The sequence below is a fragment of the Psammomys obesus genome, unplaced genomic scaffold (genome assembly GCF_907164565.1).
Source record: "Psammomys obesus unplaced genomic scaffold, mPsaObe1.curated_primary_1811, whole genome shotgun sequence".
Taxonomy (NCBI): Eukaryota; Metazoa; Chordata; class Mammalia; order Rodentia; family Muridae; genus Psammomys; species Psammomys obesus.
The window spans coordinates 60585963-60604490 of NW_026591086.1; the positions used below are offsets into that span (position 1 = coordinate 60585963).

At 36.9% G+C, this 18528-nt stretch overlaps 2 protein-coding genes across 6 annotated transcripts in view; one reads left to right on the plus strand and one right to left on the minus strand.

Annotated features, from left to right (window-relative positions):
* The window catches only part of Itgbl1 (integrin subunit beta like 1), a 307337-nt gene extending 298217 nt beyond the window's left edge, over positions 1–9120 (plus strand). For both annotated transcript variants that reach the window (XM_055609725.1, XM_055609726.1), the window contains 3 exons: positions 1906–2052; positions 7365–7478; positions 8593–9120. In XM_055609725.1, coding sequence (XP_055465700.1) covers positions 1906–2052; positions 7365–7478; positions 8593–8684 — 353 coding nt within the window. In that variant the 3' untranslated portion in view covers positions 8685–9120. The remainder of the gene's footprint in view (positions 1–1905; positions 2053–7364; positions 7479–8592) is intronic.
* Positions 9121–13613: 4493 nt separating this feature from the next.
* The window catches only part of Fgf14 (fibroblast growth factor 14), a 749699-nt gene continuing 744784 nt past the window's right edge, over positions 13614–18528 (minus strand). For all 4 annotated transcript variants that reach the window (XM_055609577.1, XM_055609578.1, XM_055609576.1 and 1 more), the window contains one exon: positions 13614–15691. In XM_055609577.1, the coding sequence (XP_055465552.1) occupies positions 15555–15691 (137 nt within the window). In that variant the 3' untranslated portion in view covers positions 13614–15554. The remainder of the gene's footprint in view (positions 15692–18528) is intronic.

The window sequence follows — 18528 nt, forward strand, 5'->3', positions numbered from 1 at the left end:
TCAGTGGGAAATCCTGTCTCAAAAAGTACGGTGCAGTTGTGGATGATGGAGAGATGCCTCAGCAGTTAAGAGCACTTGCTACTCTTCTAAGGTACCAGATTCTGTTGTCAGCACCTCACAGCAGTCTGTAAATCCAGGGGATCTAAATGCCTTTTCTAGCCTCTTCAGGCCACACACACACACACACACACACACACACACACACACACACACACGGAGGGAGGGAGGGAAGGAGGGAGGAAGAGATGTGAGGGGAGACAGGGAGATAGAGACAGAGACAGACAGATAGACAGAAATGGAAAATTTTTATCATTTGATTAATTGTCAAAAAGTATTGAAGGATAACTGGAGATTATTAAAGAAAGGCAGTGGGAATTATCAAACATTAGGATAAAATCAAGGTGGATTATCAAAGGGCATGAGAAACCTTGTTGTGGGGAGACTTGGAAGGGGAGTTAGGTACAAGTGTACAGATGAAGTATAAGTTAAAGAGACAGATGCTGAGGAATTACTACTAGGCAGCTCCTTTCCTAAAACGAAAGGTGCTGTGCTGCCATGGAAGGCATGTGGGCCTTGAAATTAGAGAAACTAGAAAAAAGTTCTGGTCCTGTGTGACTGGGCTATAGGATTTTAAACAATAGCACAGTCCTCAGAGGTTCAACTTCCCATCTGTAAGGTGGAGACAACACCTGACTTCACGGGCTATAACAACACAGGATTTAGTGTATGAGGAAAGGCTACTGGGAATAGGTGTATTTGTCCATATATCTTTTCAAGTGGTCTCTAATCTGCTTTATATTACCTTTCAGATTGTCATATGTTATGGAAATCACTACCTGGATTCATGGGTGGATATGTTAAATAAATCATAATAATAACTTCTCAACAAGGGAGTCCGGTCCATTAACCTTTTCATAAACAGAGATGAGTATCATAGAACACATGATCAAGACAGAATGGAGAACACAGAACCAGAAGCACCTGTCAGTGTAGATGACAATGATACATGTCCTGGGGAACACAGAAGGATCAGTGTGCCCATCATCTTTCATTTCCTATGCCCTGGTTTCTGGCAACATACTCTGTTAACAGTAGATACTTGAGCAATCCTTTCTAGTCAAATAACTGAATCTGGCTGTAAGAAAGTGTGACTATTGGGAAAGAAACAAAACAATAGGTAGAAATAAGAAACTAAACTGGGAAATTCAGGAGTCTAGTAGTTTGTGCACAGTTAAACAGGATTATATACTCCGATATAACTGTCATAAACACAGTGTTGTATATAAAAGGATAAACATTTCAACAATAACAAAAAAACAGAACAAGCATCAGAAATAAAGACAAAAAACAAAAGTTAAATGTGAACAAGCCTCATGCAATTTTTAACTTTTTTACACCAATAAAAGGCATGAGTACTTATGCTCTATCCACTCTTCTTCATGAAGAGGAAAGGGCAAAGATAAAATCCTTAGTAATGTCTTTGTTTTTATTAGTAGAGCACGGGAAAGCAGACAACAAATGCTGCAAGCAGTGATAACGTGACTAGCCTTCAAATTTAAATGGGCGCTGTGGTGTGTAAAGTGAAGAATGACACCAGCACCTGCTGCTGATAGAAATGTAAAGGAGAAAGGATCAATATCCAGAAAGAAGCCATAATTCCATTTTCAATAATTTCAAGATTTCTTACTTGGAAGCTTATCTCCTACATCACATCTAAATGTGTCACACTAAGTTCGATAGCTGTAACACTATTTTAAATACTGGTGTGTCAGAATGACTGTCTGTAAGGAAAGTATGTCTGATGGAGATGAGACCCTGTGATTTACACTCTATCTTAGAAAGTCTGATTTTTCTGGCTAGTAATTGACATCTTTCACTTTTCCTCATCCTATGATTGCTTCATAGGCCATGGCATGTGTTCCTGTGGCCGTTGCGTTTGCGAGAAAGGATGGTTTGGCAAGCTCTGCCAACACCTGCGGAAGTGTAATATGACAGAAGAACAGAGCAAGAGTCTGTGCGAGTCAGCAGATGGCACACTGTGCTCTGGAAAGGGTGAGTATTACTGCTGGAGCCTAGACTGGATCCCCACTCAGATATTTGGTCCCCCGTAACAGCAGGTAGCAACCAGTTCCTCCAGAATAAACTTTGTCTGAGAAAAAGCCACTCAGATTATGTGAACCCTGAAAGCTGAGCATCAGCAACAGGTGTGGGAACTGAGGTGCTTTTTGTTTGTGCAAAAGATGGAAATATTCCAAACTTTTCACAAATACTTTACCAAATGAAGATTTCGTTCATACTAAAACACAGGTGTGATTTTTAAAAATATTTTGTTTAGAACCTCATCATAAACAGGCCTTTGCCTGGATGAATCACATCCAGTTGCAAATACCATAAGAACACACATCCTCGCATAACTGTCTTCTGAGAGGCTTTATCCAGCAGCTGATGGAAACAGATGCAGAGAACCACAGTCAAACACTAGCCTAAGTTCAAGAAGTTATGTGGAAGAGTACAAGGAAGGAAAGAAGGAGCCTGAGGAGTCAGGGACACCACAAGAAGACCTACAGAGTGAACTAACCTGGGCCTATGGGGCTCACAGAGACTGAACCACCAACCAAGGAGCCCACAGGGGCTGGACCCGGCCCCGACACATGTGTGGCAGATGTGATGTGCAGCTAGTAAACATATGGGTCCCCTAACAAAGGGAGTAAGGCTGCCTCCGACTCTCTTGCCTCTGCATCCCTTGCCCCTAGCTGGGCTGCCTAGTCAGGCCTCACTGAAAGTCCTGACTGCTACTGGAGTTCAGGGTGGGTTAGTACCCCTTGGAGGCCTCCCCTTCTCTAAGAATGAGAGGGGAATGGGGACAATAAGAGCCCTTTCCCCTAACGGGGGGGAATTAATAAAAAGAGCCCACACAGCTATATTCACCAGCACAGTGATTTACAGTAAATCTATTTCCTAGCCTGAATTTTATGCAAAATTATTCCCTTAAAATTATAAACACTGAGTCCTTATTAGAGTTTCAGAATTTTCAGTTACATAATTTGCATATAAAAATGCAAACATGTTGAGAGATGCTAGAGAGAGGCTCAGCAATAAAGAGCACTTGTTCCTAATACCCACACTGGGCCTCTCACAACTGCAGCTGTTACAACACCAGCTCCAGGGCTCAGGCGTCCTCTTCTGACTTGCTCTCCTGTGCACTGAGTCTACACATCTGTATTTTTAGTGAAAGAAATCTTTTTTAAGTGAAAAAGCACAAAAGCTGATTAATGATTGACTCAAAAGTATTTCCTCACAACCAAAGCACACACAAATCCCTCCTTCATGCTTTCCCAGTTATTTGCTTTGGGTGGTGGGAGTACACTGGCAGATCAAGGAGGGTTGAGAACTTAGATGTCTAAATCGATAGTGTTCTTAGGCATGGCTAACTTCAAAGAGGGAGGTAAACGCTTCCCAAGGCTTTCCATTTTGTGTTTCATTGTTCATGTTAAAGACGGGCAGCAGATGGTTGAAGACTCTTTTCCTCCTTTCTGGTGGTATCTGTACAGGGTTATTGAAGGGGCTGTGGCTAAGCTCTTGCAACTGTAATTCGTCTTTGTTACAGAGGATAACAAGGATGTTATTGCTGGTCTCCATGGAGAGTATCATCCCACAACTCACCCCAAGAACCACAGTACAAACACAGCATGTGAGAGACTGGGGATTTCAGCATGGTAAATGAGGAAGATATTCTCACATCCTTCCATTCTACATCCTTGATAAATCTTACGAACTTTTCTACATGCTGTATAATTTTTCCAAAACTCTCACAGTAATACCCCCATCTTGGTGCTCTCAAAGTATATCTTGAGTTTTTCCCTCTTATGTTGGTACAGGTGTAAGCCTGAAATTAGCTTGTGACTGCATGCCATGATACTTTGTAGCCCACACCCACTAAAATAACAAGTGTGAACCAGGTGCTTGCTAGGAACTGTGAATAAAGCCATCACTTCAGGAGACGATGAATAAATAGCATTTTATTTCTTATAAATTTATAGCCAAGACAATAAATCACTCCATAGAAAAATTTAAAACAAGATACATTGTTGTGACCATTATAATAGATGATGTCATTAGTACAATAGTGAAAACTGCCTGCTGGGGTGTCAGGTTGCAGCATTTTGTCAGGCATGATGTCTGTAAAAGAAAGTAAATAATGGAATGGGGCCTTGCCCCCAAACTGAAATTGTTTTTGTAAATGATCAAGAGAGATATGCTTAGTGGCCATGTTGCCCCTAGGGTTAGCTACCTTTGCAGAATTGATGGTGACATTTGTTGATTGGCTTGGGGCTTTATTTATTTATTTACTTACTTATTTGGCTCCATGGTGACATGTTTGTCTTAATAATGTTACCCTAGATTTAAGTATTCGCTCCAATATTCTTACAGAGATCATTATGGGACACATCTTAAATTGTATCTTTAAGCTGTCAATGATAGAGCTACATCCATATCATTAGTATGTCTAGGGTTGCCTGATTCATCAGTTATCACCATTCTGTCTGCTCAGAAGAGAGAATGAGTAAATGTTATACTTTTCAAGACAAACCTTATCCTAGTGTCCTGGTTGCCATGTCCAGATGGCTCCTGTCAGACAAGTAGGAAAGAACTGATTATTTATGAAACTATGTGGATGTTTTTGCTGTGACAGTCATCACAGATAGATAGATAGATGGCTAGATGGTGGATTGAATCAGATTAAGGTAGCCTGTTAACTGTTTATGGAATGTGGGCCAAGACAATTCCCCCATTCTTTCTGCTTTTTTATTCTCATCTTTGAAGGATGTTTGTTTCTTTCTCCTCCTTAAATCTTTGGAAGGTTATACAAATAGATGAAAAGTTTGCCCAATAATAAAAGCCAGCGAAACAAGGCCATTGTTAAAAGTCCTTTTGGAGAATAAAAACAAATGAATTAGTGGTGTTGTGGTTTCAGGCTTATCATTAGAGTTCCTGACAGGATGGGCCAGCTGCAGTCTATGACTGGGTTGGGCCTCCAATGGGAATGGATTCGAGCCTGTGGAGTTGAACAGTTTCTCACTTCTGGGTGTTCAGGAAGCTTACATTTGCTAAACAGAATCTTCTCCTCATGCTTTCCCCCTTTCTAGAGAGGGATAGTCTACCCCTGTTATTGGTTCTTTATAAGAGCAGCCAGAGCTCACAAAAATAGAGGCCTATTATAGGTCTTAATGACTACACACATTGATTTAGTACCACATGCTCTATTGTTCCTATTTATGCAGGGAGTAGAAAATTTCCTACAGTCATCAACAAACGGAAACAACAAACCTGCGATTATGGTGACCACGAAAATTACTTCCATGGCATATACAAAATCAAACCCCTGTTTTATTATAATCACTTTATGACATCTACTATATTTGGAGCTAGAACTTGTCAAATACTCTCTGCACATAAACCATATTTACTTTAGCTGAGCGTGCTCATTTCAGGATAATATCTCGCTATTCTTTGCAGCTGAGTATTCCAGAAACAAAAGAACTAATAAGAATCACTTCCAGGCGAGAGATAAGTTCAAAGATAAAGTGTAAACTCCTGATAAGAATGACGATGCACATGAAAGGCGTCCTAGATATGACATAGTAATGGCATGAGGATATAAAGTCTTTTATTTCTGTTGTAGAAGTAACTTCATGATGTGAGAGACACTATGTTAGAAACATAAAAATCCTTAATTCTTTAAACATGTAATCCCTTTTCTCTTATGTAAATAAGCCACTAAATGTGATGTCCTTTTGGGAACATCTCTGAGATAGACAATGGAGTATCCATTTAGGTGTTTCACTAACCATTTGTTAAACAAGCAATTGATCTTTCAATATTTTCATGCCTAGAAATTTTAGATAGAATATTTAAATTTAAGAAAAAGTAAATTGAAAAATGAGGACACACTCTGCCTTGATGAGGGTACAAGGTCTTTATCTCTTCCCACTAGAGCAGCACATAAGCCCCTGGGAAACCACCAGGCTGTCAATTATGCCTCAAAATTTATCTTCATATATTGCCCTGAAGAGTCTGTAAGTCAACCCAGACTCTCAGGAAAACAAGATTAAGTGAAACCGTGCTGCACTTAACAAAGAAGTAAAAATAAATATAAATAAATGTCTTGCATTATAGCTGTTCTGACTACTTGCTTGCCATGGATGTATGATGAGGAATGGCCAAACTAAAATTTTGTTGTGGGAGATTCTTTCACCTAAATGCATGTACCTGTTTCTATGGCATGAATTTACATAGCACTCAATTTTTGAGGCACTTTCTCCTCTGTGTATTTAGAACTTAATGAGTTTGGAGGTTTCCTAACTCATTAAAAACCTTTACTACTTCACTTTCTCTCAAGAAGATTGGTGACTTGCTAATAACTATCAGAATCTTTTAGGAAAAGGAAATTATATCCACAAAGAAAAGCTAAACAAAGAACTGGAAGAAGTCCTTTTGAGTTCTATGGTTGTCCTAGCTGTAGCAAAAACAGCTTTTTCAAGCTTGTCTCTAAAGACACTTATACAAAAAGAAATTTCTTCTCTTTGCGATATCGTAAAACTCATTTTTATTTTAAGCATGCCATTAGTAAGATTTCCAGATACCCCCAAATAGTTTAATAACTAAATGGTTTTTTTTTAATTAAATTGGAGGTAACCAGAAAGAAGTTGTTAATGAGTAAGAAGATTGACTGGACCCCACTTGGGGTTCATTAGGACTGTTCTTGATCATAACTAAAATCCTGAATGGCAAACCTGAGGCATCGACCAAATATGAGGGATTGTATTTGCATTTTTAACACTTCACCTTGCCATTCAATATAAAGTTTGTGTGCTCCTATTTCAAGAATATCATGTAAACAAAATTCAAAGATGAGCTCAATAACCTAGTAATTATTTAATTACAAAATGAATTTTCATTTAATATAATTTAGTATTAGATTCTGTTAGAAAACAGAAACCCTGAGATGAAATTCATTTAAAAATAAAGAAACAAATTAAACATCTATTTTGAATACCTTTTGGGGAGAACATCTCTAAGGATGAGCCACATCCTCTTCCATTGACATTTCAGTCAGACTAGACCAAGAAACATTTGCTCAAGGCTAATTGCAACTGTCTAGATCCATAATGAAGGCTTTCCTGGATGACCTTTACGAATTACAGTAAGTCAAGCTCCCTTCTGAGAAAGCAGCTATTCAATAAACTTTTACCTTTAGAAGATAGGTTATTACAAGTCTATTGTCAGCATGTCAGTGATATTCTCTTCTTGATGGAAACCTTTATTTCTCTGGTGACAGTGAAAAACACCCTTTTTGATTTCAGGTTCTTGTCACTGTGGAAAGTGCATTTGTTCTGCAAAAGAGTGGTATATTTCAGGGGAACTTTGTGACTGTGATGACAGAGACTGCGACAAACACGACGGTCTCATCTGCACAGGTGCAGTACTGAACTACACTGATTGTTTTGTGCCACGTATGAGAATAGAGTGAAATGACCCCACCATGCTTTAGAGAGGGCAGCTTCCACATACACCAGGGAACAATGTCCATGTGTAATGACTCTGAAAGGAGACACGGACCTTTGTTAATACATAACAACATTTTTCCCTAGAAGAATGCAAAAGAATGAAGACAGAATATAAAATTGTTGAAAAAATTCTACAAGGTAACCTGTCCTATGAACTCACAGAAAGACAGTGATACAAATGCAGAATTATCTTCATAACTATTTCATTTTAACATAGTCCTGAGGGCGTGGGAATATTATTTAAAGCAGCACTCAAATGCCACAATTTGGTGTATTAACATATTTTTGTTTGTTTATTTTTTTTAGGAACTTGGTATATGTATGAATGTGTGTTTGATGGGAGAGATGACAATAGAGTATAAAAAAGGTTTAACTATGTAATATCATCACAAACCTAATTTATTGAGTTCTAATGATTGGTATGAATAGTACTGAACCAGATTAAATAATAATGTATGTGTTCTCTTGAAGTTATTATTTTAATTATAAAATGTACTTACACTTATTATGTTTTAGCTGCTTCAGTATACCACTAGTAAAATTCTTTCTCAGTAACCAGAATATTTTTGTAATCAAACTCTTTTATTTAGGTTACAGATAACTATTTTGGCACAACATTAAATTAGACCATCACTTTCTGCCCACCTTACTACACAAGGATATTTTTAGAGCTCTCTGGCTTTCCTAGGTTCATATCAAGGGGCTTTATGCTTTCTGATGTTTATTTATAGGTCATACACGGTTTGCCCACTCACTGAAGGTAAAACTGTGATGGGGGCACCTAGCTGAGAGATGTAAGTTGTGTACAACTTATAAACAAATTATGGCATCCAAAAGATACCATTAAGGATGTTAAAATGGGTTTCTCTTTGGTGCCTCATAGTATAATAATATCATTGTACTGTAAGACACGTTAGAGAGAATAAATGAAATGTTTTTTTCATGAACAGTTATGATTCATAGCCACATATTCTAATGGTACACTCTTATCATAACCGTAATTCCCATATTTATTTTATTGCAGGGAATGGAATCTGTAACTGTGGAAACTGTGAATGCTGGGATGGATGGAATGGAAATGCCTGTGAAATCTGGCTTGGCACCGAATATCCTTAATAATCCCACGGGAGACAACTGGATTCTTATTTCTAGGCCATTTTAGAAATTCAGAGGAAAACATGCATATGTAGCACCAGGACAGACCATTGTGTTTTTCTATTTCTGATTGCCTAAATGAAACGGTGGTCTTCATTAAAATTGACTTTAGCAAACTGATATCATTACACCATAAAGGATTGTTCTCCCATAATTGACATCAATGTTTCTCAACTGAAGAGGGCAGTTTTCAACCCACAAGACATTTGGCAATGTCTGCAGAGAGTTTTGTAGTCAGACTAGATAGGGTAAAAGTAGTTGTGTTGTGGACATTTTTAGAGGTAGTGGCCACAGACAATGCTGAACACCCTACAGAACATAGAAAAGCCCTCACAACGAAGTATTTTCTGACATCCAATATTTACCAAGATGTAGTAGAAAAATGCTAAATCACATAGTATTTAGTACTCCATATCCCGACACCGGAAACACTGTATCAGAATATAAGAATAATATTTATTCTCACATAAACCAATCAATCAGTTTTTTTTCCAGGATTCCATATGGCTCTGAATTTGCATATGGGGACAATGATGACAGACACATATGAGGTGTGGTGGTAGGCTGGGGGCTTACCAAATCACAAGGGCTTTAAACTCACAAGAATCTCATATAGGGAGAAACAAGAAATGTACAATTTGACATTTTGATAGTGATATAAGTTGTTTATATTCTGTGTCAACATCTATTTACTCATGGAAAACAAAAAAGACTTAAAAAAGGAATTGGAATATCCACTTTATATCCCAGGAACTAACAGATCTTGTTTTTAAAACTAGGAGTGGGTTACCTGTGCAAGAAATTTGATTTTTCATATTTAAAATAATTTATATAATGTGTCCTCTGAAGAAGACAGTGTCTAGTTAGAAACACAAAGCTCCTCATACTGCATTCATTGTCCTTAAAAAGACTTCCTCAAAGAAATGGTGGGGTTAACAAGAATGACATCTACTTCAGAAGTTCAGAAAAGGACCCCAAAATTCTAGAAATGGCTTAAATCAAAATTACAAATATTCACTCACTGATAGGAACAAAATGTTTATTTTCTTGGTGAAATTTTCCTCTGTATGAAATTCACATTTAATTATGAAAATGTACAATATTTGGGGTTCTCTTGCATATATACACTTAAATCTACTTATACACATAATTGAATCAACCTTTATTTATAGCTAAAAAAAAATACCTTTACTCTAAATGTGAATTATTTGTAAAATCCAAAAATAACATAGCAAAATCATTTCTGTATTATTTTAAGGTGAAATTTTACTTGCAAATTTTATATTAATAATGTATTTTTAGAATCATGGCTTGGACTTTATTAGGTTAAGTCACCAAAAGTAAAGAAAACATGCCTCCACTGTGTTACTTAGAAAACTAAATACTGAAAAGTATTTGAAGAGTCAATTTTACTGGTGCTGGTTTTATAGTAATAATAAGTGTCTCAGAATTTAACCTATTTATAAAATTGTTGCCTCTATCCTGAGATTAGGGGACCCAGAAATATTAGTTGTATTTCTATTACTGAGCTGGTAATCAATGCCAGTTTTGTTAAATGAGGGAAATATAAGCAGTTAAGGTATAGTATGGATGATTGCATTCTTTCCACTTCTCTATATTTTCATTCTCTCTGTATACATTTTAAGCCAGAAAAAACCAATTATAGTAATTCAGTAGCAGCTCTGATGATATGTTTGGTGACTTTCAAACATGAATCATTGACTGTCCCTTCATGGTGCAATGACCTTCAGCTCTTCTTACTGCAAGACTTAGACTTCCATAAAGGTCTGGACAATATGTATTAGAGAAACCATTGTGGGATCTGCTGCTTTAATTGTTTAATATTAATAATGAATAAATAAAAATTCATCCTGAACTCTCAGGCTATACCTAAGCAGGTTGTGGGCTGACTTTAATCACAGCTATGTGTGGTAGTTTCCCAGACTTTGCTTCCATAGAATTCCTTCAGTTCCCTATGGCCTCTTTCATCACCTCAAGTGTACCTTTTTTATTGTTGTAATTTTCTCTCTAGTTTTGATCATTTCTATAATTAGCATGTATCACAGAAGTATGTGTTGCTTTTCTTATATTTTCACAAGAAAAAGTGCTGAAATATCCTTACCATTTAAGTATTACTAGAACAGAGTTTAGGCAGTGGAGACATTATTATTCCATGAAGATCAAAACATGATCCTAATTTTTAGACAACATGAAAATATGTTGTAAGTCACCATGTTCTGGAGTTCACTGTTACAGAGTACAGAAGAAAACTGTGGTATATGCCTCACAGTAACCTAGACTCCAATTAGTTCTTTTTCTTAGAAAACAGACTTTGCCATGTGTGTGTGTGTGTGTGTGTGTGTGTCTGACTGTTTGTCTGTCTGTGTTTGGCTATAGCCATGACAACATCAGTATATCTATGAAAAAGTAGTAGATTTCACAGACTTTTATTTAAGAAAAATCAAAACAAACAACAAAAATGTCATGGTGACAGGCAACGACATAACCTATTCACCACCTAAATATGTTTCTATACTTTGACTTTGACTTTGACTACAAGATAGAAACCACCTTTTGAGAATGTCAAGCAAGGACAAATTTGTAATGAATAGGAGAAAATAAACAAATCTCTTTGGCTTGCTTGTGGTTTTAAAAAATTACAGTGGGATCATGATAATTGAAAAGGGGACATTAAGTTCACCAATGGTGATGATCATCACTGCTTGTTTAACAATCCATGACTGAAGAATTCCTTCAGGAGACTAATGAAAGCCAACAAAAGCCCTGAAGATAGGAAGCAAACCATTGTTCCTACTGACTTTCAGGAATCTGGAGTTCATCTGGACTCCAGCAGCACCAGGGAAGAAATTATCTCTAACAGCTCAAATACAAACTCAGAATTAGACTGAATGAGAACTAAGAATAAAGGAAAAATAAATACAACACAGTCTTAATTTACAAATTCAACTATCACAACTTTGAAACCCACTCAGTATTCCAGATACCCATCCAGGCTTATGTGCCATTTTGAAAGCCACAAACCCTTAACGACCTATGGCCCTTATCCAAAACAACACAATTTATGTTCTGGATTTGATTACGCTTGTATTTGAGAAAAAAAAAACTTAGACATTTAGCCTAATTCTTTCCCTAGGATATAATATTTTCCTAAAATAAAATTGAAAATAATCTTCTACTATTTTCAGTTTTTCTAAATTGAGCCATGGTCAGTTTTGTCTCACTATCCTTCTTTGAGGGATTGCAAACATATATTATCCATGTAATATTCAGAAGAAATCTTAACAAAGTAATTCATACTTCCTTAAAGGAACAACAAAGGATTTGTGGTTGTTGTTGTTTCAGTTTTTGTTTAAAAAACCAAATTTGATATTGGATACTTTAGGAGGAAAAAGATTGTTTAGTAGTTGAATCATTAATTAAGTAGTTAGATATGGTACATTCTGCTTAATTTCTAGGATGCCAACAATTAGAAAGATAGAGAAAAAGTTGTCATGTCCGCTGTACATCTAGTCCTCACCCTAAAGCACCCAGGACAAGCAAACGCGTAAATCAAGAATCCAAATTTTTCAGAATACATAAGGAAAGTGTCCTCAATTCCCTTTTACTCTTTACACAGGTCAGACTGTGTGTCTTTCATAATTATTTCCAAGGAAAGTAGTAAGAAATCTTAGGAAATAAACTTATTGAGAACAAAAAGAATTATGCAAAGGACTGACTTTGAGCACTGCTGATGGATAATCAAAGCAATCAGCTACTATAACGGGGTGGCAGAACTAATCTTCCCCACCAGATATGCATGCAGAAAGAATGGGTCTCCTAGAGACTTGGTACAATGGACATACATACAGGGAAATATAAAACACACAATCTATAAATACAAATTGTTCCATCAGATTTACTATACAGAACATCAATGACAACAGATTGCATCTAATAAAAGCAAACTTAATTTATGAGGGAATGAATGATGACCTTATTCCAGAAAATAGTAAGAGAGGTATCATCAAAGAGCTAAAATTTTCTTTGGCATGGTAAAGGGGAAAATTGAGCTTATCAACTTATTTACATGAGAGTTTTCTGTATTTGGAGTGATACAATGCCATTTTGTTACATAAAGTTATGGTTTTCATGTGCCTTCATATGAGTGTTTTATTTAATATGTTGTATCTGTGAATACAACAAATGATAAGAAACATAAATTGTACAATACAGACAAGCTTTCCATATGTATATCAAATAATACACACCAGCACTTCTGGATACATGGGTCCTAGTACATGCAGATCATTTGGTGCTTTCCTCTTCCCATGCAACAGGTGAGACCAGACACAAAGGAAATGCCCTAACTAAATCAAAGATAACAATATATATCTAATATATCTAAATATATATTAGAAGAAACCACTTGAATACCTACTTACAGTAATAAATTCTCTTATGGACAATGCTTGGAAAACAAAACATTAACATAAAACTCAGTCAATTACAAAAATAAATCTTGCCTTGATTTTAACCACTAATAGGTCTTGAGAACAGAACTCTCAGGTAGTGTTGATTATCAAAAACAGAAAGGTAGGCTGGTTTGGGGTAGGTGTGCATGTGGACGGGTATAAGTTGTGTCTTAAGCCCAACTAATGGGAATTACAAATTATTCATATTTTACCACATATTATGGGATTTATGCCTTCCTTAAATAACCAGTCAATGAGTTCTGTCTAATTATGCATAACACCAAATCAGGAGTGATTAAAGGAATCATTTTGTTGTATTTGAAATTTAACATTATTAACAATAAATTTACTCAAACCTTATGATAATGTTTATTTATTAAAATGGAATCTAATATGAAAATGAAATAAGCATGAACAGTTAAATTTATACTGAATCTTTAATTAGCTAAGCAGGCCAAAACTTTTCTACTCTGGGCAAGGGCTGTCATGGGGATTCATGAAAGCAATGAGAAAATAATCTCCCAGCAAGTACAGTGCAGATGAGAGTAAACGGCAACTGGGTTATCCTGCCACATAAAAATAACAACAGGCCAGTACACTGATACCACATCAATTGTTTTCTATAAAAGGAACTCAGTTTGGTCTTAATGAACTCTTCTGAGAAGAAAACACGGAATTTTATTAAGTGTACACACAGTTAACAAATATATTTCCAAACAGTTCAGTACTAAACATTTTGAAGCTCTTTATATCTGATATTGAACATTTGGTATGGAATCTTCAAACTGTGTCTCTAGCAATCACAGACTTTTTTAGTATCTCTAAACTTGGAGCTCTACAGAATTCAATTCAAGATGAAGTTAAGAAAGCAAAAGAACAAAATTAAATGAATAAAATGGCCCGGACCACTAATGCTGGAGTGTTAGGTTGTCTTGAGTTGTATTTAGGGTATTCAACAAACCATATTCTAAAATCTTGGCAAGTCATCTCTGACCCAGCCTGCTGGACCACACAGAGCTGAGATAGAGATGTGTATTAATGACACCCACAGTACCAGACCGAGCATGCTGAGCTAAAGAAGGAGGAGAAGGAGGAGGAGAAGGAGGAAGAAAGAAAAGAATTGAAAGGAAAGGAAAAAAAAATCCCCTCGTATGTCCAGTTTAAAAACTTGTCATTGAACACCAAAAATATTAAAGTCTAATTTATACTAATGTGTGCATTGCTGCTGCAGAAAAGAAAACAACAGCCACCTTGCCCATGCTTGGTTGAGGATAACTGGAATGCAGCCCAACTTGGGGTGGCATTGAGTTATCTTCATTAAAAAACAGGAAGGAATGGGTAGGGAATGGATTTAGGTAGCATAATTCTTATAGATTGTAATGATATAGTTTTTGTTCTTTTTTCCTAATAATGAGGATTAATAGATGAAAAAAATGAACCTTAATCAGGCCTACAAGGCCTACAGAATTCTTTGGACCCACTTTCTCAAAAACCAAGTGGGTCTTGCTCGCTGGGCAAGGCAAATGTTACCATTACCAGTAAGCTTGTGATATGTATAAAACACACACACACACAAAGAAACTAAGAGGGAATGCCAAACACCTATCATGGAGAGCTTCTGATGGATTGTGTTTGACCCTTGTTCCACCCAGGCAATGCCTACCTTGGGAGCACAGCGTCTCCTACTGGATAGAGCATATATGTGTGTTTAATCGATAATGTGAGCCAAAGACAACAATCTTAATCTTTATAGATACGATTTGTAGTAATAGATTTAGAAGGCTCCCTGATTCCCTAATTGTTCTCCAAAGTAAACCAACTGCAACATTGAAGATTCAGATGAACACAATCCCTGCTAAAGGTCACAGACAGTGGAGCAAGCAGCCCTGTAAAAATGGAAAGAAGAGAAATCCATGATAGCACAGGTTTACAGCGTCTAACTAGAAATTATTCAGTATTATTTGTGTGCTACAAAATTGAAATTAAACACATGGATTTCGCTGAAACAGGACTCAAAAAGGATTATGGGTAGCTGTCAGCAGGCAAGGTATTGAGTGTACTTGTGAAGTATGTCATTCACATGAAGTGTCACAGTCACAGAAAAGATATTAAAAAGGCATTCCATATCTGGTAGGGCATTCCATGGTCTGAGTTTAGCTGGTTTGTCCAGGTGTCTTCTTGGTGTGGGGGGACCACAGGTTGAGATTTATCCGCTTGCAATGAAGGAAGTCTGAGGCAGAATAGAACAAGCATTAGCTTGCTTGCTGGGGCTCTTCAGCAACAGGAGCAGGAATGTCTAGTAAAGATAAATCACTCCACTGTGCTCTGGACAAGTAAGTCAGGACACCTGAGGATCTGGCTATGTGGTCTTGCTCTTGTTGACTGGTTTGCCTCCATTCATTATTGCAGATGCACTTGTACTTTTGCTTGGTGTCACCCCAGCTTTTGGGACTGTTTCACCAACATCATGCAGAGATGGTTCTCGGTACATGGCAACTAGGGATGCAAAGAAAGGGAGAGGAAAAGAAGAGGTTGTCTGGTTACCATGAAAGAATGACACAACACTTTATACATAGACCCCAGCCAGTGAGTGTCTATTTTAAGTGAATAAACCTAATCCCATTGATAACAGCAGTTTTAAGGCAGTTGGTTCCAATCCATAAATTATGACATCACTTTCAATGCACTCTCTAATTTATACACTAAAATGTGTGCATGTATATGTACTTAATGTTGTATAGGAATGTTTAAATAAGGGCTATGATCTCCTTGTAGGCCTGTAAAGCAAAGCACATATAATATTAAACATGCATGAACACATGTGCACATGCTCCCTCTCTCTCTCTCTCTCTCTCTTTCTCTCTCTCTCCAGGAAAAAAAGCATTTGTCCTAATTATTTTCTTTAACTACATTCACTAAACTATTTTTCTCTCCCATGGTTTAAAAGACACACAGTCACACTGGGTTCCACTGGCAAGCTACACACTTAACCAATAAAGGCTTTGTTTTGCTTAAACCAGAGCCTTTTATGAATAATCATTTGTTTCCTTTCTTACTATCATAGAAAGGTCCTTTAAACATCTGAAGGCATTTGTATTTATAAATGTTTTGATTCATTATTTAAAATCAGATAATTGGTGTCGGCAGGATGGAGGCATGAAACAGTAAAGCAAACTGGGACTAATGCCTGAGAGAAATCTGAGGAACTATCTAAGTTGTTCCAGTTCAAATGAGCACCATAGTTCATGTCATTTTTTAGAAAATGCTTCTACAGAGTTCTGGGAAGGACTTAAGAGCATCTGACATCTGGGGAAACTAGGTGACTTAAAGGCCTGTGCCACCAGAAATGTGACCCCATCCGAACTACCCAGCAAGCTGCTTGGGCTTACATGTTTCAGAAGAAAGCCTCGGAGGAGTCAGGACCAATTCTATGAGTTCTCGGAGGGATCTTACATCTGCATTGATGCATCACATGTTTTTTCTTGGTACACTTACGAAGATAAATGTACAAGGAACTAAGTGACTTGGAAAGTATGTCAATATAGCCAGTCTTTAACCCACAAGCTGTCTCCAAGTGATAACCCCTCACAATGAAAACTAAGTTTTCTCCAGCGAAGTCTCACTGAGTGCACAAACCACTCTTAAGGCCTAACCCCAGGCTCAGCAGGATATGGCCAACACAGAATGAACTCAATGGCACTTATTGGAGGTTCTTTGCCTCATAATGCTTTTTCAGAGCTTTAGGTATTTTTGTTTTTTTGTTTCCTTAGAGGCCCTTTGTATATATGTGATGGTTTTTGGTTTTGTGTTTTTATGGAATTTCTCTGTGTGTGAATTCTCTGCATCTATATGTATTTTTTGTTGCTTTTGTTGTTTTTCCTTGAATTTTTGATGTGTTTGTTTTTTTTTCTATTTTGTATATTTGTTTTAATTTTATATACATTATTATTATTATTATTATTATTATTATTATTATTATTAAATACCTGTTTCTATTGTAAGGATAGAGAAAAAGAAAAGATGTGGACTTGGATGGATAGGGAAGTGGGGATAGTCTGAGAAGAGTTAGCAGAAGGAAGACAATAATCAGAATATATTGTACTAAAAATCAATTTTTAATTTAAAAAGTAAAAAAAAGAAGGTAGTCTCCATTCTTAAAGCATCTCCAGTCTCTCTCACACACTCAAATTAAGATTCAGTAGTATCAAAGCTTTGACTTACACCATATATAAAATAGAGCTGAGTGGCAGATGTGACCACCTTGGATTGTTTCTAGAAACAATCATGCCCCTGTGGAAATACCCATCATTGTTCTAAAGTTTTCATTTTTCAATTATAATTTGTTTTCATTTTTCAATTATATAATTTAGATCCTATTTTGACTTGTAAAGTTTTGAAATTACTCTAATAATCTCCACTCTTTTTTTTTATTAATTACACTTTATTCATTTTGTATCCCCCCATAAGCCCCTCCCTCCTCCCCTCCCGATCCCACCCTCCCTCCCCTTTCTGCATGCATGCCACTCCCCAAGTCCACTGATAGGGGAGGTTCTCCTCTTCTTTCTGATCTTAGTCTATCAGTTCTCATCAAAAGTGGCTGCATTGTCCTCTACTGTGGCCTGGTAAGGCTGCTCCCCCCTCAGGGGGAGGTATTCAACGAGCAGGCCAATCAGATTATGTCAGAGGCAGTCCCTCTTCCCATTACTATGTAACCCACTTGGACACTGAACTGCCATGGGCTACACCTGTGCAGGGGTTCCAGGTCATCTCCACGAATAGTCCTTGGTTGGAGTATGAGTCTCTGGGAAGTTCCCTGTGTTCAAATTATCTTGTTCTGTTCTGTTGCTCTCCTTGTGGAGTTCCCGTCCCCTCCAGCTCTTACTATAATCTCCACTCTTAAGCATTGTGTGAAGTAATGTTTTAAAAGAATAAAAGAGCATATCCCCTTGTTTTGACTAGAATGCCTCTGTCCAGTAATTGTTTTAAAACATGATAGAATAGTATTTTTCTCTTTACATAGTTATTTAAGGATCATTTTGAAGAATTAGAATAATTTAAAAAATGTACCCATACAATCTGAAAATAGACAAATAATTAAAATTCCATGTGAAAAATTGTATATACTTATCATCATATATTCACAAGAAGATAGTTTAATTTTAATTTTTAAATGATTGATTTGTAACACTGAAAAAATTTTCTTCTACATGCATGCACAGGCGCGTTTGCGTGCACACACACACACAGTAAAGTATATAGGAGGGAAACATTTTTCGTTCCTTTTTTTCCCTCTCTCTGGTGTCCAGAACTGAAAATCCTGGCTCTTGTACATG